Raw genomic sequence first — 27058 nt, forward strand, 5'->3', positions numbered from 1 at the left:
ACGCGTGTGTGCCACGCGCGTCGCGTCGCGCCGCCTCGCGTCCGCGCGCAGGCCCGGAGGATGACGACGACGGCGGCGGCGGCGGCGGCGGCGGCGGCGCCGAGGAATTGAATTGACCCGCGTCAATTTCCGCCCCTGTCACGTGAGTGACGTGAAGTGAGCGACTGACAAGCGCGGGACCTTGGTCAACGATGAGACGTCGAATCTTGAACCGCGACGATGATCGATTGCGACGCAGCTATAAAGCCCTCTCGCTCGCGGTCGAATTGTAATCGTGACCTCGAAATAATCGCGGTCGTGTCCTCGTGCCTTGGACGCGGTCGTGTCCTCGTGCCTTGGACGCGGTCGTAGTCCGATCTTGATTAAGTTCACTTTACGCGTGATCTTAAGTGATCTTATGGGATTCCGTCCAATAAAAGCGAACATATAGTACCTCAAGATTTTATATTTAAGATTGTGTTTAAATATTTTTAAGATACAATACGAATATAATTAGATATACAATCTTAATTATACGAACATATTCTTTATCTCTTTCCTCTTTGCTCGTGCAAAGGTCAAAGTTTCGCGGGGGATGCATGATTTTCGAAAGGATTTTCCGGCAAATTGCAAATAAATGGATTAATTACTTTCTAATAAACGTAAATAATTTATTAAAACCGACTGTCGCGGTGGAAACAAAAATAAATTGTCTAATTTGATCTGAAAATTTTGCCAAGCTTTCAAACGCGGCAAAGGCAGCCGCCGCGACAGTGCGACTCGGGTCGCGTGACTCACGTGCCGCTCAGTGACTCGAAAGCGTTAGCGTTCTCGCGTTGGCGGTACTGTTGGCGGCATAAGTTAACTGCACACGTCTCGCGAGAGCCGTAGCTGTTTCCCTCGGGCTCTACTTCCTTTCGCATTATCTGCGTCACAGCGAACGAATTGCGGATCTCGATCAGGATCGGTCAACTTAATCCGGCCGTCATGTTGAAAGGTTCTCAGGAGGAGACGATCCGCCAGATCAACGAAGCGCAGATGGAGTTGAAGATCAGACTCGAACAGGTGTCGAGGCTGCGTAGTGAGTGCTCGAAGATCTCCGAGAATTTTGCAAACTAAATCAAGAGTAATATATCGATATTAAGGATGAACGATCGTCGGACCTGTTGCAGTTGACTGCGGGAGGCTGCAGTTGGAACTACTAAAGCTCTACAAGCCGCGATGTTTGGGGATATTGGAAATGTTGCGGGACGTTTCCGCGCCAGCCGACGGCCGTTCCTTCGACCGTAATGGCGACGCTATCGAATCGTGCAACGACCAGGTATGCAGAGTGCATGTTAAAAAGCGCCTATTAATTATATAGTGTTATTACTTGTGGAAAAATTCAATCAAAAAGTCCTGAATTTTTTTCTATCTACAATCAACGATACATGCGATCATTACTACTGCAGTAATTAATTTAATTTGATTTATAATTTAATTTATTGCGTAATTTAATTACTTCATTGAGCATTGTAGAACAAAATTGTTTTTAAATAGCGCTCACTATAATCATGTAACGCTATTTCTTATTTAAACAATTGAGTCAAAAAGTTGTAAACTATTTTTTTTTTTTTTTACAATTCAGTGAAGTTGTAATTAGTGCAGTAGTGATTGCTTTATTGTGGAAAAAATGGTTTTCGACATGTTTTTCAAAAAATGCTTTTCGACTCGGTTTTTTACAAGGAATAACGCTCTACAATTAGTAAACACTATTTAAGATACACCTTGTTTCCTATCAGACAACACAATTTTATATCTAAAATCAAGACATAAAAATATACTGAAGACATCTAAAAAACGTTGTCTGAGTTACTGCCGTCTGGGATAGTAGATCATATGGCAAGGTGCGCGTTGAGATGAGATGTCGAGCCGCGAAACGGCGCGTTTATGTTGAAATATATTTATTACATTTCGAGAATATAGGACTGACACATCGACTGACACATCGACATGCGATATAACGCCGTGTAACTTAAACATCTGAATATATAATAGACAGTAATAATAGATACAGATTTGCGAAGATAGACTCTTTGGAAGCTGCGTCAAGTATCCTTTTCCTTTTTCTCTCTCTCTCTCTCTTTTTCACTCTATCTTTATATCTTCTTTCTCTCACCTCGTCTCCCGGGCGGAGAAACGCGATTAAATTGGCGATTCCGCGTGTAACTACTGCGTGCGAGAAATTAAACACGAATAATCGCGCTAATATGTAGTTTTTTTGCGATTGGCGCGAGCGCGAAGAGAATTGATATAGAGGGTGAGACACACATGCGCTCGCGGCAATATTCTTTATTTTTTTTTCTTTTTAAGGATACTTAACACAATAACTTACACACATATTTTTTTTTTTTACGTCACTGGATCATCGTCCTTTCGGCCTTTCATTTGCGAGGCGTTCGTCCAAACTCTCGTTCGACGGAATTTTGCGATCCCGGTGGCGAACGTACGCAAGGTTCGCGATTTTTTTCGTTTATACGAGTCGCCGTGCGCATAATTAAATCTCTGTCTTCGGTGGGAGGGGGGGGGGGGAATAGCATTATTATTGTCTCTGTAACTCGCGTTTAATCGTTGTTCAGTTCGATATGAAAGGACAGAAAGAGAGGACGTTTGTGTGTGTTTTGGAAAGCCGTCCAGACGAAAAGCACCCACCTCGCAAATAGATAGAACATCTTATTCCCTTAACTAGAGGCGTTACCTATTCTCCCTTTAAATCCAGAGATCATCGCAAGCTTTGTCTTTCCGTTCACAGACGAAACGCGCTAATTTCGCTGATTGGACTGCACCGTCTTCTTTTTTTAATAATAATTTTTTCTTCAATTCAAGATTTTAAAATCGCGCTCTGACGAGGAATTTATTACGCGAAGAAGCGTCGTGTGCAAAAAGTGCTGTGATCGAGTCGAGTACCATCGAGTACTTTCGAGATCTGATTCCGAATCGAAAGGAAACGGACGAACGCGGCAATTTCACTTTTTTTTTTGCAAAGTTACCATTTCTTTGTTTCTGCGTGATCTATTTTCTTTCCCGGGGTTCTGGAAAAATTAATGTGGTCACTGTCATCCGTTTTACTTCGATTCGGGAGCGAATCTCTCCGTGCGCCAGCCCGATTAATCCTCAACTGGTACCACAGGCAGGATCTCGCTATGATTAAAACCACTCACAAACTTTTTTTTTAAAGACTCTTTGTAGCAGAAGCGCTTAAGGAGACGTGCGGTGCTCAGTGGAGGATTAATCTCGCGGATCCATGCTTCATTACGACGGAAGATTCTTTAATACAGTAAACCGCCGATTATCCGGACGAAACTTCCAGATAAGATAAAATAAAATAAAAAGAGAGAAAACGGTAGGCCAAGGGTGTAAAACAAAATAATAACGAGTGTAAGCGACAGCCACGCGGTTTCGGCACAAATTAAAAATCTCCGTTCGCATTCCGTCGGAAGGACTTTGTAGTTTGTACTCGGGCGACAATCCGGATAACTGGCGGTCCACTCGCGGTATCGCGCGGCCGGGAAGGAGGGAAGAGGGGGCCAGGGGAGGAAGGGGATGGGAGCTTCCTCTCGCTCGGCTGGGATCCTTATCGTTCGGACATGGTCTGCTGCAGCGTGTCGAGGGCGCCCTCGTGGTGGTAGCGACGCCCGCCGCCGGTGCTCTCGTACGCCGGCGACGTGCGGAAGTGCCGGTGCTCGTATCGCGCGTAATACCGCCGCAGGCACGACGCGTCGCGGGCGTTCCGCGGCGCCGCGCGGCACTGCGCGGTCGCCGACGCGGGCGGCTGCAGCTGCGACAGCAGCAGCGCGGCGTTCGAGCACGACTGCCTCTCGCCCTCGTGCACCGCCGTCGCCGCCGCCATCCGCGACTGCATCCGCTCCCTGGACTGCTCCAGCACGTCGCACTCCTTGCCGGCCTCTATAGCGTAGTTGGCGAGGCAGGGTAGCAGCCCCTCCTCGTCCTGCGCCTGCAGGTACAAAGTGATTCGCTGTAGTCTCCTCGGAGGAATAATGCAGAGAATTAAGGATTACAAATGAAATATTGAGCTAATTTAAAATCATAGGACACTTTGTCTTAATTAGAGAGTCTCGTAGGAAGAGAGTGGCAAACTGGTCTCCTTTGATTGGGTCCATTGGCTTCATGAATTTGGTGCCTGGGACCAATCAGAGGAGATCGTCACATGACCAGTTTGCCACTCTTTTCCTGGGCTTCAGGCTCTCTATAGTTTTAATGGAGGGTTGTGGGACGCGTTACATGTATTGAGAATATGTTTAATACTTCGAATTAATACTCGAGATATTGCTGGAATGTAATTTAATCTTTCGTGCGAAAGATTAAAATGAAATTTTGAAAATTTTGACATTAAGAAGATTGACGGGGAGAATTTTGATATTTTCCTTATCGTATTTGAAAAACATTTTTGGGATGTAGAGGACGTTTTTGCATATATTTCCATACGCGGCGTTAAACAAATTCAATCCTTAATCTCTGGATTATCAAAAATTTCTTTCGACATAAAGATGGGAGTCTGGTGTAACGTACGCAAGCTTTGCAGATCTGCAGTTTTACACAGGGCACGTAGAGCACTCGAGACGTGTCGCCGGCCAGATTATCCACGGTTCGGCATCGCCACTCGATGGCTTCTAATTCCGGGCAGCTTCTAGGCTCCTCGATGGCTGTACAATTCAAACGACTGTGTTATATAATCTGCATTAACTATTTTTTGCTATTTTAGCTTGATTCATTAGATTTGTAGGATTATCCCAGCTTTATCGAGCCATTTCTTCTTTGCAAATTCTCTGGGATTAATTTTTCCTTAACAAAAATGAGAGATCAATAATGTTTTATCTAAAAGCAATTAAAAAGCTTCTTCGGAAGTTACACAAAAGTTAGTTTTTTTTTAATTAGAAAATTAATAATTTAAAAATGCGTTTTCATTACGAAAAAATTCAGTAAATGCTGACTCGCGAATTTTGGGATATTCCGCATAATTCATGTAATCTTCTCCGTGATTTCGAATTTCTCTTTCAAATATAATACTCACACTCGCTTTCCTCTAGATTGTTATTGATGCCGTTTCGTTTCTCATCGTTTTTATTATCGCTGTTAGTGCTCGGATTAGCGTTGCCGTTGCTGTTTTCGCGAAAATTAGACGTAAAATTATGATGTGCCTCCTTCTGCGCCTTCTGCGCCTCCTTCTGAGCCATGGCGTTGTTGCGTAGCTCGTTCAACGCTTTTCGCATCTTCTGTAACGAGTAAGCCGCTGCCAATCGCGACATTAACTTATCCTTCACCTGTCGAACATTTTCACGATTTTAGATTTTATTTCTTTAATGATTCCTATTATTATTTATGCTTATCTTATTTGTATTTTTTCTACGTATTCTCTTTACTCAAACTTTATACATAATCAATCCAACCGTGTTTTATCTTTTAAATGTATTATTTTAATCATGAAATAGAATTCAAAACTAGTTTGACAAAATTATATTTTCTGAAACTTATTTGTACATTATTGAAATTTCTTTTTATTCATAATTCTCTCGAATGAAAATTGTATATATTCTATGTGCGGAAATGCCAGTAGAAAAATCACCTGTTGCAAATCTGCTTCATCCTCCGAAGCGGCATACCTCATAGCTTCCTCGACAATCAAGTCCTTGATATATTTCAATTTCGTGTCCATCTGCTCGAGTTTATCCTTCCGCTCATTCTCGTCGTCCTTCAAATTTTCGGCCATGTTCTGTTAACAAAGGCCCTATTGCTTACTCCGCGTATGAAATCAAACTGTTATTATTAATATAAATAATAGATATCTTAATTAAAATAATAAATATATGTTTTTCGAGATGCACTCGACAAAAAAAAAAGGAAAAAGAAAATTTCAACGATCACGACAGTGATCGACGTATGTACCTCGTAGTAGCGCTGCAGCATCCACTCGTCGTCCTGATTCTGCGTGCCCTGCCCGGCCGTGAAGGTGGCCTTCTTCCTCCTGCGATCGATGCCGAAGTACTGCGACCAGTCGACGCTCTTCTTCCTCACCTGGACGAACTTCGACTTGGCCGTCTTCGTGGCGTTCTCCTTCTGGCCCTTCGGGGACGGCGTCACCTTCAGCGGCGGCGCCTCCGACTTGCCCTCGTGACCGCCGTGCTGATCGTGCGTCTGATTGGACTCGTGCTTGTGCTCGTGATCGTGACTCTGATCGGCCTCCTGCTTGCGCTCGTGATCGTGATCGTGCTCGTGCTCGTGATCCGATTTATGAGTGTGATTGTGCGAGTCCGTGAATTGCGTGCCGAATAGGGCTCCCAGGTCTTGAGCAACCTTGAAACGAACGAATGTACGTCACACATGACGCGTCGCTACACACGTGTCGACGCGTTCGACATATTCTTTCGTAATTTCATAATTTCATTTTTTATAATTTCGAGCGCGCACGAAATCAATACGATTGACAAAGCAGATGACAGGAAGAAAGAGAAAAAAAAAGAGAAAGAGCAATTATCCCGTTATCTTCAAACTGCAGGGACACGGCCGGCGTTGTCCTGTCGTTTGCCGCGTGGGATCCGCGGTCTTTACCTTGGGATCCGTGGTCTTTAATCTGGTTTGGGTCGGCCTGGGGCTTCTCTTAGCGACCGGATAGCGCTTGGTCAGCTTGCGATAGCTGCCGAACTCGCGGCCGATGGGAAATCGGCCGTTCACGTTCCTACGTTCCAGCGGAATGTACAGGATGCCCTCTTCCTGCAAATCGAGTTCACGGCCCGCGAACTCGTCGTTGCCGTCCTTCGACTGGCTCCTCAGCAACGGGCCCTTGCTAAGCAGCTCGCCCCAAGACATTGGTCCTGCCGTTCTGTCGAATAAAAATATCCTTTAGTCCCCTTTTCGATTGTCCTCCATTTTCAGAACGAAAATTATTTTATATATATATACCTTACATAAAAAAAGATATTTAGAGTGTTATAAATATAATCTCGCTTTAAACTTAATCCGTTAAAAATCCAATAACCGGGATTAAATCAGTTTATCCAAAGATCATATTGTTAAATTATGTTCACAAATTGATAAAAGTTCTAAAGTTTGCTCTCTCTCTCTCTTTACATTATAATTCTGACTTCTAACGGGTCAAAGGAATCCGGCCGTCGAACTCACTCGTATACTTTGTTCCCTCTACCAGCTCTGTTTCTTTCGTAAATCGATTGTAAAGCGGTTATATAGTTGTCGTCGTCTTCCACCTCGACGAGCGGAGGACCGTACGGAGAACTGTCCTGCAGTTCTTCCTCCACGAACAGCTTCGTCAGATCCTTGTCGTCCAGGCCTAACCGTTCGCCGGCGCCGCCGCGCTTACGGCTGCCGCTTCGCTCGCGCTCGCGGAAAATCGAGGCCACCGGCTCTTCCTGTAAGTAATTATTATCATCGAGACGCTCGAAGTCGTTCATCAGAGAATCAGGGGCTCGTCCAATTTGTTTAAGAAGTGCTTTCGACTTTTATGTTAGAAGAGACACATTATACAGTCAGTAAAATGAAGTTCTCTCTCTTTATCAGAAGAAGTCTTTCGATCATTTTTTTTGCTTCTTTTAAAAAATGAATTTTATTACGAATTTTAGACAAAAACTATTACATTTATATTATTTAATATAATAATATAATTTAATTAATAAAATTTAATATAATAATATAATTTAATTAATAAATATTAGGTATCTGTCTATATATAAATTTATAATTATACAATTTATTATTCATTATTAATTTGATATAAATATATAATTAAGAATTATAAGCATTTATATGAAGAAAATATAGCATGTGCTATCTAATCTTTGGCTTTTCCCGTTCATGTGGTTTTCCGTGCTGTTGCAAGAGCAACCGAAATATTTTCTGCGCTGATCAAGTTAAGTAAAATTAAAAATCAAATTGAGATTTAATCTTAGAAATTAATCTCTCTGAATTAAAAAGGGATTATCTTTATTGCCGTCTATCTTCTGCATTGTAAGTGACAAATTTACCTGCTCAGGTAGAGTCTCCAGATAATCGAGCAGTGCCTTTTCAAGTAGCTTATTGTTCATGCCCTGGAGACCCTCCCCCACCGTTTCCAGCTGGCCATTGTCTGCAAGCACGATGAAAATAATTGGCAATTGAAACAATACGGAGACTCAATGCGATACGATACGATACAAAAGTCCAATAAGATGACATACAGATTATTGGATCATTGTATCGAATCGTATCGTATCGTATCGTATTAAATACATAACATTAGACTTTTGTGTCGTATCGTATCGCATTGCATCATTATATTGTCAATTGCAGCCAATTATTGTATTTATGTCATATGTATGATATAATACAACGCTCTGATACGAAATTCATAAGTAAGTACGATACACCGAAAGTTTATTCTTCTGCTTCTCGGAGTCGGAAAAAAGAGAAATTTTTCATCTCGGGAAAGTTCCTTACCGCTAGGTAGGAACTCGATCTCCTCGTCGTCCTCGTCGAAGTCGCGGTCGAACTTGCGATCGGCGTCGCCGCCGTGGTATTTAAACGAGTGCAGGTCGTTGTAGTACTCCGGCGAATCCATCGCGTTCAAAGATCGCTTCCGCACGACGTTGTTGCCCTTCAGGAGCTCGTCGTGGTACTGCCGAGCCGCGGAGACCAGCGTGATCGCGCCGGTTCCCAGGATCAGCAGCGGCAGCATCCACCGTGGCGATGCCATTGTGCGCGAGCTAATCGGCAGACAAACGTACATAGTTGCGCGTAAAAAAATTGAGGACACAAAAATTGTTGTCTCCTCTTTTTCATTATCCGACATATATAATTTATGCATAAAAGATATACACAGATTAACGTTATATTTAAGTAAAAAATTTATTGCGCGTAAATTATGGATTTGGCAAAATAATGTTTTTTCGATGTTTTTTCGAAATTTGTCGATTAATGAAAAAAGAAACATTATTGCGTAATCAATAATAGAGTTATACACAAATGAAGTTAATATTTAAGTAAAAAATATCGATTATGTAAAAATTAGGATATTTAGAAAAAAACCTAAATTTATCTATTGTAATTTTGATTGTAACTATCAAGTAGTGTTTCTCTACAATCGACAAGTTTATTTTTTCAAATTTTTTAATGCATATTTTTCTGTGTACAGTAATTAGTACTTTTTGTTATTTAAAAAAGTATTAATTAAGCTAATTTATGTATTCTTACACTCAGTGTATTAGGTAATAAGAAAGGAGAATTTGCATTTCTAATTCTTTCCTTTGGCGAAAACTATCCGAATATTACAATAATCATCCTAATGAATCTCGAGCGGTGTCGTGTTATAATTTTTATTTCCCAATACTGAGAGTCTAAAAAAAAAATAAGCTCCTCGATTCCGTTTTGCGCTCGATGCCTTAATCGTCAGCGACGCGCACTGTATCGTTAAAAATATATATAGGTGTATTAACCACGTCTCTATTTTGCATACTGTGTACCGAGCTAATATCGATTTTGTTAATAGGGTAACGAAGTCCTTCGCACGAGTGAAGACGTATCGAGGAAATCTGCGACGTCAGGGCAAGACCAGATCATCGCAGCTGACCACCGCGAATCCGCTCCGGTATTCATGGAAAAACTCCTCGAACTTAATATCAAAACTCATTGAATTTAAAATTATACTGGTGAAGGAAGAAGGAAGGGAGTGGGGAAGAATCAAGCAAAGAGTAATATTTATAGATAAAAGAAAAAGTGGTATATAGAAGGAAGAAAGTCGTAAAGTATAGAAAAAAGTTTTCTCATCTTTTAATTAAAATTCCGAATAAGATCAAGTAAAATGAAGTAAATAGAGAAGATATTGTAATAAAGTATATAATAAAACAGGCACATAAATTAAATGCACAAAAATTACATTGCGCAGCGATGCGTCCTTTCCCTCCGGGGGGAGGATCAATAGACGTGAAGTAACGTTTCCTAAAGAGATTACTCGCAAATTACATTTGCGTAAATCGCGCAACGCGTGGCGAGTTCGTCTCGAATTCGTCGTGGAGCGATTTCTTCTCTCGTCTTGGGAAAGACGAGAGAAGAAATCGTTCAGAATGTTAGCAAAAATGAAACCGGGCGTCGCGCTGGAGACGCGCGAGGCCCGGAGTTCACCAGATGGTACCAACACGACAGTCAGGCGTCGGAGACTCGCGGAATTTCGTGTGCCGCGTTCGCGGTGTTCGCCCGCGTTACGAATTTCGCAATCGGCGGAACGGCGACCTCACGGCTGTCGACGTGTTACGACGAACTTCGTAAATATCTCTAGCTCGCGAATGTTCCGGAATCGGCGCGAGTCGCGGCGACGAGTCGGCCGGCCGACGGAGACGATTCCGCGGTCTATATAAATACGTGTATGTGTGTGTGTGTGTGTGTGTCGCACAGGTGAGATTTACACAATTAAGGAATTCAATAATTTGCACTAAAATTATAATTTGAACCTCGGGGGAAAAAACGCAAACTGGGTTGCACGCGTCGCGAAAATCGGACGTGTCGCAGTCGGGCGAGGAGCGCGCGATTGACGAGCGAGTCGCGGGTCGAATTGGCAAACAACAACGTAGACACGGTGGGATTCCAACTCTAATCGACGTGACATTGGAAGCTCAAATTAACGGGCTAATGGATAACGGCGTAATGGAATGCCTCGCGCAGGGGGGTAGGGGACGCGCGGGGAGCGCGGAACGTACCTGATTAGATTTTATCTCTCATCCGCGTGACGACACCCCTCGGGATAAACGGGCTAAGCGAGCACGGCGTGTGTTCCCTCTTTTCCCTCCTTTTTTTCTTTTTCTCTTTTTTTTTTTTGGTCGCTCCCTCAGTACGTCGTAACGTCGTCGACGACGGTGCCCCGGGTGTGCATGGAATCCCCGACCTGCTCTCTCTCACGACCTGGAGAACCGCCAATGGCGGCGGCTTTTATATAGGCCGACGGAGGGTGGATCGATAGAAACGCGCATGTCGCCGCCGGCGGTGGCGGCGACGGCAGCAACAGCATCATCGGCGGCAGCAGCAACAAGTAAAGGACCGCGCAGGCGGGGTCGACGCGGGGTAAGAGAAAAACACACCGGGCCGGAAAATTTTCTCACGGCTTCCCCTCGCTCGCCGCGCGAGTTTTCCTGAATTGGATGACCCGCGGGAGGGGTGGAAGGCGGGAGGGCAACGTTTTCCGACCCTTCGAGGAGCCGCGAACCGCGCCTTCGACGCGAGCCAGGCCGCGGACCATCAGGCATATATTCATTGAAATGTTACGATCGATTGTCGTTTTACGCGAGAAACCCCTTCCGCCGGAGGAAAAATCGCAAGAGCGCACAATTTGGTAATCGTACACGCTTTGCGTTGAGTTACATTCGATTTTGGCAGAATTATTGTATTTTGGCGCGGGAATCTCCTCCAAATCCGTGCTATTTTCCTCTTGAGATCCTCTGAATTTGAAATAGGGAGCCGCGCGGAGGATGGAGATCGCGATTAGAGGTGAGGGAAAATTGATCGGCGCACGATCGCGATTGAACGCGTAAAAATAAATACCGAGGGGATTAATTAGCGCGGGCGGCACGCCCCCGTCTCGATGAGTGTCTCCGGGAGTCCCGAGGAACTCCCGAGCGAGAGACTGCATGGAGAAATTGTGCGACGCGAGCGGCGGCGCTTTAAATCCTTGCAAGCGGTTAAGAGTTAACGCTTACGCGAGGCCGTTCGTCTCGCGAAATAAACTGAAAATCGAGACCTTGTCTTACGCGCTCTCGCGCGTCTTCCTTTTCTCACGTGCGCGGCATGTATTCTCGCGAAATGGACACTTGTGTATTGCATGAGATTCGGGAATAAAAACGCAACGCGAAATACAGGTACGACTCATTTTGCAAAATTAATTGTAATAAAAAAGAGAGAGAGAGAGCGTAGACTCATTAATTAATTTACATTAATTGATCCACGAAAGGTCGCAGGGCGAGCGGGGAAAGGCGTTTTCGGAATTTCATTCAGGAAGTATTTGATCATCGTCGCGGAATTGCCCGATCATCGGAATGCGCGCGCCGTCAGCCATTGCATAATTCTTCGACCATCAATCGTCGCGGAAACTCCTTTATTCGCGCGTGAGGTTCATCCCGCGATTTTTACTGGACATCCTGCGACGTACGCATGCATGTAAGTGCATTACATTATCTTCAAAATCGATCACGTTATTTTTTTCTCTAGAGAGGAACCGTGAAGAATGAAAACATCGACAAGATACTATTAAAGGTATCTTTAATAGTGTGTCGTCGGTTCAATTTTCACGTTTTTGCTCTACGGAAAAATAGTTACATGATCGATTCCCAGAAGTCGCCTACGTTTTTCTCGCAAAGCTGCGCGTTATTTTCTCGAGCGAGGCATCCGTATCTTTTTTTTTTTACACGTGTCAGAGAAGACATCGAATGACTTATAATTTTTTGTCATCTGCGTACTGATCCATTTACATTGTTGCACACATAATTTTATTGCGTTATAAATTATCGTGTCAGTACCGAATTAATTGAATTACGATTACATTACATTATATTATGTATTATATCACATCGTATCATTACATTATATTATACTCTTATTATTGTACGTCATGATTATATTATACTCTGATTCGGGTAGATTTCGTAGCAGTATAGTCTCGTAGATGTCTCACCCTTTGCTCGTGCTGATTATCTTCGTTATGCTGTACCCTATTCTAATCTAATACCTCTGTAGCTTGTATAGTACAGTAACAATAACGAATTATTATTATTATTATTATTATGACATAGAGGCGATTATACCGTGAGATAATAATATCACCGAGAAAATGAAGAATGAAGAATAATACAAACGTTACGTAAATAATACGCTTAACTAGCTGCGAAATTATTATTATTATATAATAAAACGTGTGATTACGAAATCGAAAGGTATAGCTGGTATGCACAGACGACGTCTGCAAACGACTCTCCCTGAGGAGGGAGAGATGGCGTAGGAAAAAAATCACGGGCTCTCTGCATTTCTCGCGCGTTCGTCATCGCCGTCCTCGTCGTCTCGCGTTCGGGTCAGACGCTTTTGTCAACGGACAATATCGATAACTAAACGCGGCGATATCGCTTATCCGCGCAAGATAAACGATAAATTTATCGGGCAAGATAGCGAGGCAGATATAGAAATTGGAGTGTGCAAATGATGAGGGACAGTCTTGCCTCGGTGGTTAGCGCGGGTTCGCAAACCGCCCCGTCGCGAAACGAGTTCGCGTTCGATTCGAGCTTGAATTTCCCGAGCAAAGTGTCGCGGACGTGTACAAGCCGCAGGTGAAGATATCGCATCTCTCTCCTCTCTCGTCTCTCCTCTCCTCTCCTTTTCTCTCTCTCTCTCTCTCTCTCTCCGCGTGATCGTTCCTTATCGCCGCTCGACGGAGACGAGCAAACGAGGTCTTCGCTCTGCGATTATGATGCGCTACACGGAAGTCGAGGCTGAGCGGATGGCGGAGCGGTCTTACGCGCAGCAGCTCAACATGTCGGCGAACAACGGCGAGCAACAATCATCGCAAGCTATCGGTATCAGACAAAGATATCGCGTTTTATCGCCGATAGGAGAGAAAGACGTTTCTTTTTGTTTTTTCTTTTTTTTTTTCGCGTATGCGCTCGCGATCGCGTTTTTCAGCGAACATATAATAAATCGGAACGTGTGAACGGCATCATTATACTCCTTCTCTCTTTTTTTTTTCCTTTTTTGGGTCCGCCAGCGACGGCGAGCGCGGCGACGCAGACGATGGAGCTGCAGGAGAACGTGCCGGTCATTTACACGAACGCCACCGTCATCACGAGGCAGCCTGGACAGCCGGGAGGTGAATAAGCTATTTTCCCCGCTAATGTAAAACGACGACATTTAACGGCCGGGGTGATCGCAATAAAGAGCGCAATTTGTCCCTTTTCCTCTTTTGCGTTGCGTAAATATATCGGCATTTAAAAAAAACGGGAAATTGAGTTACGGGACTTTTGTGACGCTTTTGAAAAGCGGAATGGGGTCAAATGGGATCCGTTTAGAACAAAGAGAACGGCGCGCGGGACGCCGTCGTATAAATATTTCATCCTTCTTTTACGTAACACGTTTGTGCAGCGTTTCAAAAGCGAAAACAATTTTGCTGCAAACTTACTTAATTTAATTTTTGGGGGGAAAAATATTAGTTTGTTATTAAATTGATTTGTGTAAAACAATTATTCTGGTTATATTTTCGACGGCAGCTTCTCAGCATAATGTATGCATACTTTTCATTCGTTTCTATGGAAATGTTTCCAAGACTTTGCTTGAATATCGTGGCGGTAAGAAAATTGGAATTATAATAGTTAAATATATATATTAATACTATTAATTATATATTAATATTAAATTGTATATTAATATATGTATATATATATATATATTAATATTAAATTGTATATTAATATGTACATTAATATAAAATTGATATGCAATTAAACTTGAAATATAAAATATTCAATACATTAAATTAATTTATTAAATTTATATATCTATAAATATAATATACATATATATTTATTATATAAAAATTATATATATTTATGCACAATTATAAGTAATCATATACACAATAATAATAAGAATATTAATTAATTATACAATGTTTTTAACTGATTACGTAACGCAATGAAATCGATCGTTCGATAATGAGTGCCCGGGCACTCAACAGGATTCGCTATCACCTTTGATTGCCCGTGCAAATTGTCATATAACATTTGCAGAAAGCGAGAATCGATTCGCCCGTAGACCAATTCCCATCAACACTCCAGACTGGATCTCGCAACCCGCGAGGTCGCATTTGAACCCGATCTCCGGCACGCAATTCCTGCACGGCGTCGAGCAGTTGGAAATTCAGCAGGTTATTGATTTGCCTACTCGTACGTATTGCGCCAGCTTTCCTAGAAGAAAATAATAGAGAAGAGATAGATGCTATTTATACAATATTTAAAATAAATAATATTCATTATTCATATTGTATATACAAATATTTAAAATAATATCTATTAAATAAATATGATTATTTCTTTTAATATTAAGAAATAGATACATATTTATTTAACAGACATTTTAAATACTTATGTAATATCAATAAATAATAATTAATAGTTATGAATAATCAATTCTTAATTAATATACAGTTTCACATTTATTATTATTACATTACGGAAAAATTTAATTCTATTTTAGATTTTTCTCAATATTATAAATGATGTAATGTGTAGTAGGTATAATATAATTGCATAGAAGAGACGTATGCGATTTTGTATGCAAAATTCTCGGCAGTAATCGGCAGAACAGACGGCAGGGGTATTCAATATAGGGTGAAAGTGCCACACGCGGAAGCACTGTTTCTCGCCACGGAATCCAAGTCGGAAACGGAATCGCGATTGTGCGGCTGGTATAAAGGATTCGTGCTGAACGTGCAGGATCAATGTGGCGAAACCGCATTCATTATCCGGAAGGATCCCAGTTTGTTGCACATGTCGCGACAGGTAAGTCGAAACGCGGCTAAAGGACGTACTAAAATAGACGTTACGGATTACAGATATTCCTGTATAATTATTCGCAAAGGATTCGGCATAATTACAGGATGAAGTTTATCGGAATGTTAATTGGCAACGGGTCTCAAGTGGGTCACAGCTCGAATCTTCTTTCTCGTAATAATATTTTACGTATGATTTAATTGCGAAGGTGACTCCTGGCTTACGCGAGTTATTTCAAAATTTTTAAGGATGTATTACATATATTTTCAAAATAATAAAAAAATTACAGATTATTTTTAATCACATTTGAAAGTAATACAAATAATTTAGCAACAGATTACCAATTAGATCAAATGTCATTAAAAAAAAATGAAATTTTCTATCTGCTCTAAAAAAATGAATATTTCAATTTAATAGTAATTGTTTTATTTGCTACGAACAACGTAAAACAGTTCAGTTACCTTGACGCTTCTTCGGTAATTCAAAAACTTTGTAAAAAAAAAAAAGAATATACATTCCAAGCCAAAAGTTTGAAAACACCACGATGAAAACGCAAATAATATGACGGACAACTATAACGTCGATAACTTGATTTTGCTGCAATAATTATTCAATCTGAATTATTACTAAAAAACACATTGTTACGGACATTTGAGTAAGTAATCCCAAATATATCAATTTCTGGAAAGTGTCTTCAGACTTTTAGCCTGGAGTATACACAGCCGTATTAAAACGTATGAGAGTGCATTTAAACTGAAGCTCGCGCGAAATGCGAGCGAAACAGCCGGATTATCGAGACACGTGCCGGATCTTAAAATAAAACGGGGAAACGTGACGAACATTTCCATCTTCCCGCTTAATCTGTTCATTTTTTTTGTTCTCTCGCGCTTCTACAGAAAATTACAGTGGAGAGCGCGAATTTCATCGGCAGCGTGGAGGGAAACTTCAGCCTGTGGCCGAGCTTCACCGTGTACAACGAAATCCATGAGCCGCTCTGCAACATATACGGGCCCAAGGCTTGTGGCTGTTGCATGTACAAGGAAGCGCTGTTCCAAGTAAATATAAAATACACGTCCGCGTAAAATAATGCTGACGCTCGCTAATCGTTAAAAAATATTCGGTCGGGGCTTATCGCGAAGTAACGTAAAACGCGACGGAATCGAAAGTATACTACGAATTGTTGCGCGAATCGTGTCGCTATCCTCGTTCGTTTGACAATCGTTTTTATTCTTATTCATAATTTTATATGCTCATTGTTAATTATTTGTTAGAAGTATTACATTAACCTTTAAGAAATTGCGTGACATTTTTTTACTTCCGTGGAAGTAAAATACGGATCAATTTGATCGGTACTTTAATTTATTTCAACAACTTTAATTTATTTCAACAACTTTAATTTATTTCAAAAAATTCCTATCAGGAATTTTAATTTGTTTTTTATTATTTTTTATACGTTTATAAATAATAAATAAATTAAGCTATGTTTTAAACATATTTTAATAATATTTTCAATATTATATATATCAAATAATAATTTTGAAGCATTAAAAATAAAAATCGTCTTGAAGAGACGTTTTATCTCTCGATTTTAGACTTTGTGATGTCTGAGTATATACATGTAATAAACAAATTTATCATACATATGTGTAGGATTATTTGTATTTATTATATTAAAATTGTTATATTGAATGATTTATATTAAAATTTAATTCGTTATCTTTATTTATTTCACCTGACATTTTACTTCTATACTTTATTCACTTCTCCCTTTTTAGGTCATATCGTTAGACGGATCACGCCAAATCGCATCGCTGATGCATCAGTGGGATCACTTAGCTGTCGAGTACACCCTGCTACTCACATTCCCGATGGAGATGGACGTGAGATTGAAAAGCCTGCTCCTCGGCGCGTCATTCTTAATAGTAAGCGATCGATTCTTTATTTTACTCAATCTGATTTCTCTGAACGTTAGGTTTAAGCCCAAAAATTCCGCAAATGTAACATATAAAAATTTACAATTAAATATAATATTTATTGTATTTCTATGTCCCAGGAATATCTGTACTTTGAACGGATGAGAAGAGCGTCCAGGAGCTAGACACCAATTATAAACAATCGGCAACGCTTCTAAAATTATTGCCTTCTAAATTATACCTACCTCAATTTACTCCGTTGATGGAGCGCAAACTGTAGATTTTAGAAAACCGATAACATTTTTAAGAAATATAATTTATGCAACCTTACATGAGTTTACATAAATTTACGTGAACTTCATGTGAGTGATAAACAACAATCGGATCGCACAATATAGTTATCAAATATGCCATAAATACTCACTGCAAAAGAGCGAGACATATCAATATGCAGGTTCCTAAGATTTCTAAGAAATGCGCAAAACACAATATTTTTCGAGCTTTGAAGTGAGATATCGAAAACGATGTCTCGCTTTCTTATTTGCGCAAACGTCCGAACGGCATCGCCGTGTGATTTATAACAAAAATATTGATATAATATATATATGTATATATATTCCAATATTTAATACAATTAAATTGAGAGAAGGTCAACGAACAGTCATTGCAAGATCTTGATGCTGCTAATATTTCTATATGAATTTTACATACATAATTATATTCTAGTTCCACAAACTATACCCGCCGTTACTTTCGATTTCGACGCAGTTTTTGCTTGAAACAATATAGTAATCTCACATTATTAAATTGATAATCAATTTAATAAGGTTAAATTAAAATAACGGAATTTTTTAAAATTCAAGTACTGATGCTCACCGGTATCTAATAAATTTCCCCCTCCTCCGCGACGCGACGTAAATGCTAAGAAATTTTTTATTGCAAAAAATATTACTTTAGCCAGGGCTTGAATCTGGGCCTCCCTACATTCCGTGCGGGCGTCTTAGATGCTTATTAAATGAGCCGGTGAGCATCAATACTTATTAAATTAATTATCAATTTAATAACGTGAGAATTCTATATTCTGTTTCAAGCAAGAACTGCGTCGAAATCGAAAGTAACGGCGCGCACTTTGTGGAAATACTAGAATATGCGTTATAAAATTCACATAAAAATATTAATAGAAGCTGATCAAGATTCTGCTATGATCGTTCATACCTTCTCTCGATTTAAAAATATTGAAGTTTAAAGACGTTTGTACTTGTCTTACTTTCAGGTGATCAAAATATGTGTCTTTGTGTGTATACGCCTATGCGTGCACACGCGGTACATTATATGTATATGTATATTGTTAAGAGATTAGGGAATATTCCAGAGATAATCATAAATAATATAATAAATTATAAGGATTTTTCCGAATTTACTCGTTCTTTTTCCACTCGCGATGCGAAACATTCAAGTTAATTATCACACTAAAGGCATCTTTTAAACATCGTTTATCTTACAATTGCGGTGAACAACTATCGAAATTATCCGTATCGCTATAGATTATCATTAAAATTATCTAACGTTTAAAGCTTACTTCAAACAATCGATAATTCAGTGTTAAAATTTAAAACAGATATATGTGTCACGAAATATTTAAAGAAAGAAAGAATACGACACATATATAAAATATACATTAAAATGTATTAAAAATATAATATAGTATTATATACACAATATTATATATTGTATATAATATTGTAAATATTTTATATCTATAAATTAATATATTATGTATATTGTAATTAAAAAAATTCTGATATTTTAATTTAATCTTTAGTATATACACGATATATTGAGTCACGATTCATTTGTCCTATGCAATTCTCTTTTTTTTTAAATATCAGGAGTACCTGGCTAAATATATTAATACGTTTATGTGTATAGGCGTGTTTGCTTGCGTGTAAATAAATATATATACAATAAATATAATAAATACAATACATATGTACAATAAATAAAATTTCAAAATAAAATTACAATAGGAATTGAATTCTATCCCCTGCGATCTATAACGCGATCGAGTTACAGATTAAGTTGCAGTTTAAGGGTGTCTTCCGTTTCATGTATAATGCGCATGATGTATAATTTTATTCTTGTTGTTTACTGGATTAAATATGATGTATCATTATTTTTGTTGTTTGCTGATTAAACAAGGATAAAATGATACATCATGCGCATAATACACGAAGTGGAACGTAACTTTATACGTTCCTATCGTTATATATATAGTCTCCCTTCCTTATGTAAGTGTACTTCGAATGTATGTATACCCATTTACAAACATTTTATATATATATATATATAATTCATAATCAATTTAATAATACTGATGTTATACCCACTTAACCGGCTCTCGCCTGCGTTTGTTTCGTTTATTCGTAGCACGTTTCTTGAGTTTGCGCATTATTATTTCCCCTCCCTCCCCCCCTCTGATCGTTCCCTGATAATATTAATCATATAACGTCACACATCAGTATCTTTGATATCGACTCCCACTAAGGTCGATTTGACGCGGTCGCTTTCAGGAGTTCTACGGTATCCCTCTCTGGGAATTCTTCGGATACACGGAGAGTAATTTTCTTTTAAAATTTATCCTGAAAATTTTGCTAATCGTGGGACAGCATAGTATTTCGACAAATTTTACTGGACACTACAATAAATTTTACTATGCATTACAATAAATTTGTTGTAGTATATATATATTTAAAAAAATAGTAAAAATCATTAAACAATTCGTCAAAGTGCCATGTAGTCCTACAATTAACACGATTTAGGGTAAATTTTAAATTAAAATTCTCTCCGTGTAATTCGGATATCTTCGGGCGAGTTGGAGGCAGTTGGAGGCGTGAGATACGTCGGTATAGTGGTGCCCTTTTGGCAGCATGCTGTATATACGATCAGTGTTACGGTAGTGATACCGGCACACACAAACCGGTGGCACACGCGTCAACGCTGGCATGCGTCAGCTGAGTCGGTGTCGTCAGTCAGCGATTGAAAGGATTTCGGCACTGTGTGATCTCGCGACGAGAGCGACGGTCTCACGCGAGAGAGTTTCGTTCCCCGTACATTGTTTCGGTACATTAATCCAGTTTTGCTCTTCATTTTTCCACACGTACGTACGCACGTCGAGCTCCGTTATCTGCAAGCGCAACTCTGTATATATATATATATACGAGCTAGGCGTCGTGCAGCCGCGGCCTCATCTCGCCTTTTTTCATTGTATGTTGATATTGTTGATTTTTCGTCTCTACGACGTGCCACTTAAGTGCCGACTAACCAAGCACTTCCTCGGGAAGCCTATTCCTGCGCGATATAACGTGATATTGATTCTTCTCTCATATGACTGACGCGATATCTGTACGCGCGTGTGCCTGTGCGTGCTGTTGAAAATTAATGTTACATCACGTGTAATATCGTCACGTACATCCGCCTTTGATTTTTCACGTACGTACAAATGTATCTATCAGTTATGGTTAATTCATTACACAATAATTGTGCAAGAATAGAACTTTAATTCATTTGGAAGTGAAGAGAAATATATATTTATACGGCAGGCACACACGTGTGTTCGAGTTCCTGCTTTTGATTTTTAAAGGGATTTTAAAAACTGTTACTTTTTCTCTCGAATCTGAAAGAGAGAGAATGTCGCAAATGTGCCACGATAATCTTTTTTGAAACAATTTTTTTTTTATTAAATCATTTTTTTTTATTAAGTCAAAACTTTAGAAAATATCTCGAGGCAGAAATAAAAATCACGCGGTATTTAAGAAAGGCCAAGAACGAAAGCTAAATAAATATATGATATTTGGAAAAAATTGAAAATTCTTTTCCATCTCTATAAGTACTGGAAATTGTAAAAGATTCCACGTAATTCATTTTTTTAATAGAACAATAATAGATTTATTGGGGGAGAGGTGGAGATTCAATTTATTGCCTCTTTCTAAACACGAGTTGAATTAGGCTAAAAAAAAAGACGTTTCCGAAGTTCCATTAATTTCTTGACAAACTCTGAACCCAGCATGACGTGTTAGCCTGAAACGTATTCCGGGCATGATTATACATGAAGATTAGTCTTCTCGTTGTCGCAATCTCTACACAAAAGTCGCAAAGTCCAACATAAGTCACATTTCATTTGCATCTATGATTGACGATTATTATATGTAAGTAATTGCATTAGCCAGCCTAGCGTCCTCGTTCTTTATTTCTCGTCGAGTTCTTAACCTCAGATGAATTTCGTTATGGCTCTAATCTGTCTACATTTGTTACTGGTTTCTTCTGTTCGCAGAAGTCAAAACATTTCTTCCATAGTCCGACTTTGATCTTCACTAACAAATTATTGGACATATCAATCCTCCTTATACTATCGCCGAATCAGTTTTTGCCAATTAATCTTCATTGCCTGTTTTTATAGAATAGTTATCTTGCACAATTTGCATAGTCATTGATTTTTTTTAAAACTGCATAGTCATTGATTTTTTTAATGCAAATTTTAGCACTATTTTAGGCAGCTATAACATTTATCTTTTTTTGCACCTCATAATAAGACAAAAATTAGTCATTAAAAAGGTAAAAGGAGAAAATAAGGAAAAATGAAATAAAACAGAGGCCTCGGAAACTGTAATTTTTAAATAAAGTTGAAAGAATTTTTTCTCTCTCTAATCCAATATCTAATTTAAAAAAGCTTTTCAAACCTTAAGATCTCATTTTTTTTTAAATAAATAAAGAAAGAAATTGTACGCGTAAAAATTCATGAAATCGAAAAAGAAAACCACACTACATATAAGAAAGCAAAATCGTGTATGCATTCGAGTGCACGATAACGATGTCTTACTGAACTTCTTTCTGTTCTCAGAAATAATTTCATATCGTCGTAGATAAGTGTAATCAAGAATGGACTTATTCGCAATCGTCGGTCTACTATTTGTACTATATTATTCCATCTATATTATTCTCCCATCCTTCTTGGACTGCGACTTACTGCTCGCTTTTAAGGAGAAATACGGCAAACCTGTGTGTAAGTACTTTTTATTTTTGCATGTGTCCAAAGAATACCGAAGAACTTTTCTATCACCTTGTGTCGACTTTCGTCAGTCAAGTTAAACAATCGCGTAAATATGTGCAAATTCTATTTCGACAGTATCTATAATAGAATTCAAGACTTGACACTATACATGTACGTGCAGTTTCGGATAAATGATAAGAATTTTCCTGAACTCACTGCCATGCGTTCAGTAATACATGGAAATTTATTAATAATTAAATAAACATGAAACTAACATCCGACATTATCTCTACCTGCAGAAAGAATTGTCGGAACGCAAAACAGGCTGTAAAGACAGCTTATTGTTCAACGGATGTTAATTTTATATTTGCTTACTAATAAATTCCCGCGCAATATGAGGTTGAAAAAAATTCTCATATCGTTATTTATTCAATAATCTCTAATAAAAAATATAATAAATATAATTTTTATTATATTATATAATAAATATTAAATTATGTAACAATAAAAATTATTTTATTATTATAATTTAATTTAAAAAAATTTTCGTATTTCATAATTTGACTCTAATGAGAAATATTTAATAATATAATAAGTCAAAAGGTAAAAAAGGTTCTAATAATTTAAAATACAATAACAATTAGGGACCACGTGCTAAACACGTTGTTTAATTTGCTAAAATTTAAATATGTCAATACAAATTGGAAACAGATATTTCAATCGTTATCCGGTCATTATCAATGTTACATAGACTAAATGTTACATAGACTTTTCAATTTGTATTGACACATTTAAATCGTAGCATTAAACAACTTGCTTGGCTCGTGGCCCCTAATTGTTATTGTATTAATTTTATGTTATTAAAGCCTTTTTTATCTTTTGACTTATTATATTATACATTACTATATTATAAATTGACTAATTATATTTAATAACTTATTATATTATATTTACTGTATTATAATAATATAGTAAAAATTATTATAATTCATATTACTTTATCGTTGTGATTTATAATTTATTATCTTTCATTATTAGTTCTCCGAAAATCTGTCGCGAATTAATAAATCGCGTTCAAATGAATGAATAAATGATGACAAACAATTCGATCAATTTTGCTTACGTTGTCACAGCTTCGTTAAAAGGCAAGACGGTATGGATAACGGGTGCATCCTCTGGCATCGGAGAACATTTGGCTTACGTGCTGGCCAAAGCGGGCTGCAAATTAATCCTGTCCGCTCGCAGAGTCGCTGAATTAGAACGAGTGAAGAAGACATGTTTGGAAGGTACAATTGACATCCTTCTGCAAACTTCTGCAAAAAAATCTTTCGCGCAAAACATCAATGCTCTTCGTCGATTAAAATTTAATTAGTTGATATGACATTTTTCGACGAAAATGAATCCGAAATGAAATTACGCCAACTCGCTGTTATCGCGAACATTTTTTTCCCCTAATAATTTAAGTCAGACTGAAGATTATAAACTCTTAAAATAAATCTTAAAAAAAAAATATCACTTGTTACCATTATCGATTCTTCATAAAAGTGCATTCAAAATTGTATTGTGTTCCTTTGCAGAGAACAAATGCTTGACCGACAACGATGTGGAAATCTATCCCATGAACGTGCTTGACTTGAACTTGCACGAGAAAGCGTTCCGGGATGTGACCGACAAATTCGGCAAGGTACATTCTAACAGTCCACATTTTTTTGCGCCGATAAAAATCAATATATAGCCTTTATATCAATCTTTCGATCGAAATCCTATTTCATGAAGGCCCTCCGTTGGCCTCCGTACATTCGTCGCTAATATTCGTCGTTAATATTTTATCTCTTAAATTTAAATTATCTTGCTACGTGCCTTTCTACATTTCAGTTGGACATACTCGTCAGCAATGCCGGTCGTAGTCAAAGAGCGAAATGGGAGAACATCGAAATTGCGGTCGATAAAGAAATGTTTGACTTGAATGTATTTTCCGTCTTATCCTTGAGTAGATTAGCAGTCAAATACTTTCTGAAAGTGGGCGGAGGTCAAATCGTCAACACTTCGAGCATCGCGGGATTTGTACCAACACCAATATCCCCGACTTATTGTGCCACGAAACACGCTTTACACGTAAACAGCTTTAAGATATTTCTATTGTTTTATAAACATTTATTCGCAACTTTCGTAAAATACTTTATACTGTATGCAGTATATCAGTGTGTATACACTATACACAATTTTGCAGGGCTATTTCAAACCGCTGTTCATGGAGCACCCCGACAAGCTCATCAGCGTGACAATGGTTTGCCCGGGTCCGGTGCAGACCGGATTTCTAGAAAAGAGTTTCACGGAGAAACCTGGCGAGGTATGTGCTTATATCAGACAAAAATCTGTTTATGTTTGCACAGAATATTTCACGGAGTTTACGATATATGAGACATGAAAATATTGCTGACGTAAACGCATTGCAGCGACACGAAAAAGTTGAAAAATGTTAAATCCAATTCAACTCCGTTTACATCTTTCCATAACTGTTTTGATATAGTTTTTTTTCAAATTTATATACATATACATATATATATATATATATATATATATATATATATATGTGTGTGTATATAAAATAGATTTTAATTTAAGAAAATGATGTATAGTATCATTGATACATTGCGTAGTAAAGTATTTTAAAAAAGTTGTGAATAAATGTATATAAAACAGGCAATGATATCTTAAAGTTGTTTACTTGTAAGACGTGCTTAGTGCCGCAGTAGGTCGACATCAGTCATTAAAAATCCCGCGATACTCGAAGTATTGACGATTTGATTTCCGCCCATTTTTAAAATGTGTTTGATTGTTAATTAGCAAACTTTAAGATATCATTTCCTGTTTTATATACATTTATTCACAACTTTCGTAAAATACTTTACTACTAATTAGCAATCAAACACATTTTAAAAATGGGCGGAGATTAAATCGTCAATACTTCGAGTATCGCGGGATTTTTAATGACTGATGTCGACCTACTGCGGCACTAAACACGTGTTACAAGTACACAACTTTAAGATATCATTGCCTGTTTTATATACATTTATTCACAACTTTCGTAAAATACTTTACTACGCAATGTATCAATGACACTATGCATCATTTTCTTAAATTAAAGTCTATTTTATATATATATAAAATAAGCTTTAATTTGATAGAGCGGTTAAACTAAATAGACATTTTACTGCTTTTTGTCTTACCTTTTTGCGAGTTTCTCAATCATTAATGAGAAATTAATAAAGATCTATGTGAATATAAGTTTATTATATATAAATATACATATATATATATATATATATATATACATACACATACACACACACGAGTTTATTATATAATTAATGATTGAAAAACTTGCAAAAAGATATGACAAAAAGCGGTAAAACGTCTATGCAGTTTAACCGCTAGGGGCCGTCCATATATTACGTAAGCATATTTTTGGCTATTTTTGATCCCCCCCTCTCCTATGTAAGCAAATGTCAGAATTTGACTGACCCCCCCCCCTCCCCCAGTTATGCTTACGTAATATATAGACGGTCCCTTATCTGTTCACGAGAAGTGGCACGATTATCAGACAATTATCTGTATATATTATATATCGCTAATATATACATATTATTGTACGTGTTGATAATTGCTGACATTATCATTTTTTTTTTTTTTTTAGGAATATGGCGTATCAACGGATACAGCTAAAACCAAAGTCAGCGCGGAACGTTGCGCAGCATTAATGGGCATCGCGATTGCGAATAAATTGAACGAAGTGTGGATCGCTACACCGCCCGTATTACGAATTACATATTTGTATTATTGTTTCCCGAATTTCGCCAGATGGTACGTCTTGCATAACGGTTCTATCATATATATATATATATAAAATATATCGACAAGTTCGTTAATTTTCCTCTTAGATCCACCTTAGGCCCAATCCGTCTTATCCAATCTATCTATTTTATCTCGCGATAAAATTAAGATTAGAATTGTTTTATGGAAACCGTAAAAATTAGAATATATAATAGATACATAAAGTACATTTGATACGTAAAAATTGAATTTTGTTGGAAATTGCAATTTTTTTAAGTTAACTTTAGACGTATAATAATACAATTGAAAAAGAAAATTAACGAATCTTTGTTCAATGTTCATATCATGTCTGATGATTTTTTTTCTTTTATATAGGTTGATAAAGACTTTAGGTCTGAAGTATCTGCAGAAACTACGAGATGCTAACGCTGTCAAGAAGTAATCAAATTATCATCACTAAATATTTCAATATTCCTACGACAGCTATTTTTGGATCATATTTCCCAAAATGTTCTTCACATAAGTGCCATGAGAACAATTTTTTTACATATATATAAGAGATGTATATTACATTATAACAATAAAATATAAAAACATTAACTGATCATTAAATCATAAATTCCCTCACAATCTTAATATTGTTTTTTTTTTTCATTTTTTAAAATCATTTATATCAAATAATTTTATTACTCGTAACCCTGCTCTTCGATTAAAAGAAAAGAACA

General features: G+C 38.1%; 4 protein-coding genes across 8 annotated transcripts; 3 read left to right on the forward strand and 1 right to left on the reverse strand.

The window, feature by feature from the left end:
* The first annotated feature begins 325 nt into the window (after positions 1-325).
* On the forward strand, positions 326-10097 carry LOC105456771. The gene is made up of 3 exons (XM_011701057.1): positions 326-1060; positions 1152-1300; positions 9512-10097. Exons 1-3 carry the CDS (start codon positions 967-969, stop codon positions 9653-9655), a joined length of 387 nt encoding a protein of 128 aa, XP_011699359.1. The 5' UTR covers positions 326-966; the 3' UTR covers positions 9656-10097.
* LOC105456770 lies at positions 1906-11109 on the reverse strand. Its single transcript, XM_011701056.1, has 10 exons — positions 10716-11109; positions 8464-8729; positions 8013-8113; positions 7156-7400; positions 6586-6856; positions 5923-6330; positions 5603-5749; positions 5051-5300; positions 4549-4682; positions 1906-3973 (listed from the first exon to the last, which is right to left on the reverse strand). Exons 2-10 carry the CDS (start codon positions 8717-8719, stop codon positions 3593-3595), a joined length of 2193 nt encoding a protein of 730 aa, XP_011699358.1. The 5' UTR covers positions 8720-8729; positions 10716-11109; the 3' UTR covers positions 1906-3592.
* A 2059-nt stretch (positions 11110-13168) lies between these two features.
* LOC105456772 (phospholipid scramblase 2-like) lies at positions 13169-17782 on the forward strand. Of its 2 annotated transcripts, none has more exons than XM_011701058.1 (7): positions 13169-13571; positions 13751-13861; positions 14778-14933; positions 15340-15548; positions 16436-16594; positions 17315-17461; positions 17593-17782. In XM_011701058.1, the coding sequence occupies exons 1-7, from the start codon at positions 13463-13465 to the stop codon at positions 17635-17637; spliced, it is 936 nt and encodes a 311-aa protein (XP_011699360.1). In that variant the 5' UTR covers positions 13169-13462; the 3' UTR covers positions 17638-17782. The 2 variants fall into 2 exon arrangements, with proteins under 2 accessions (XP_011699360.1, XP_011699361.1); XM_011701059.1 differs by having other exon boundaries at positions 13170-13571; positions 13760-13861.
* Positions 17783-20388: 2606 nt separating this feature from the next.
* LOC105456773 (dehydrogenase/reductase SDR family member 7) lies at positions 20389-26933 on the forward strand. Of its 4 annotated transcripts, none has more exons than XM_011701063.1 (8): positions 20389-20609; positions 22372-22511; positions 23633-23785; positions 24077-24183; positions 24375-24614; positions 24730-24849; positions 26197-26363; positions 26709-26933. In XM_011701063.1, exons 2-8 carry the CDS (start codon positions 22388-22390, stop codon positions 26773-26775), a joined length of 978 nt encoding a protein of 325 aa, XP_011699365.1. In that variant the 5' UTR covers positions 20389-20609; positions 22372-22387; the 3' UTR covers positions 26776-26933. The 4 variants fall into 4 exon arrangements, with proteins under 4 accessions (XP_011699365.1, XP_011699362.1, XP_011699364.1 ...); XM_011701060.1 differs by having other exon boundaries at positions 20390-20609; positions 22350-22511; XM_011701062.1 differs by having other exon boundaries at positions 20390-20572; positions 22350-22511.
* The last annotated feature ends 125 nt before the right edge of the window (positions 26934-27058 follow it).

This window comes from Wasmannia auropunctata, unplaced genomic scaffold (genome assembly GCF_000956235.1).
Source record: "Wasmannia auropunctata unplaced genomic scaffold, wasmannia.A_1.0 LD335556.1, whole genome shotgun sequence".
Lineage (NCBI taxonomy): Eukaryota > Metazoa > Arthropoda > Insecta > Hymenoptera > Formicidae > Wasmannia > Wasmannia auropunctata.

Coding starts and splice junctions, on each gene's coding strand:
- LOC105456770 (XM_011701056.1), bottom strand. CDS start 8,719: ATGGCATCGCCACGGTGGATGCTGCCGCTGCTGATCCTGGGAACCGGC. Junction 7,401..8,012: donor TGGAGACTCTACCTGAGCAG/GTAAATTTGTCA, acceptor AATTACTTACAG/GAAGAGCCGGTGGCCTCGAT. Junction 5,301..5,602: donor ATGAAGCAGATTTGCAACAG/GTGATTTTTCTA, acceptor AATGTTCGACAG/GTGAAGGATAAGTTAATGTC.
- LOC105456772 (XM_011701058.1), top strand. CDS start 13,463: ATGATGCGCTACACGGAAGTCGAGGCTGAGCGGATGGCGGAGCGGTCT. Junction 15,549..16,435: donor TGTTGCACATGTCGCGACAG/GTAAGTCGAAAC, acceptor GCGCTTCTACAG/AAAATTACAGTGGAGAGCGC. Junction 16,595..17,314: donor ACAAGGAAGCGCTGTTCCAA/GTAAATATAAAA, acceptor CTCCCTTTTTAG/GTCATATCGTTAGACGGATC.
- LOC105456773 (XM_011701063.1), top strand. CDS start 22,388: ATGGACTTATTCGCAATCGTCGGTCTACTATTTGTACTATATTATTCC. Junction 24,615..24,729: donor CCACGAAACACGCTTTACAC/GTAAACAGCTTT, acceptor ACAATTTTGCAG/GGCTATTTCAAACCGCTGTT. Junction 24,850..26,196: donor TCACGGAGAAACCTGGCGAG/GTATGTGCTTAT, acceptor TTTTTTTTTTAG/GAATATGGCGTATCAACGGA.
- LOC105456771 (XM_011701057.1), top strand. CDS start 967: ATGTTGAAAGGTTCTCAGGAGGAGACGATCCGCCAGATCAACGAAGCG. Junction 1,061..1,151: donor ACAGGTGTCGAGGCTGCGTA/GTGAGTGCTCGA, acceptor GACCTGTTGCAG/TTGACTGCGGGAGGCTGCAG. Junction 1,301..9,511: donor TCGAATCGTGCAACGACCAG/GTATGCAGAGTG, acceptor TTTTGTTAATAG/GGTAACGAAGTCCTTCGCAC.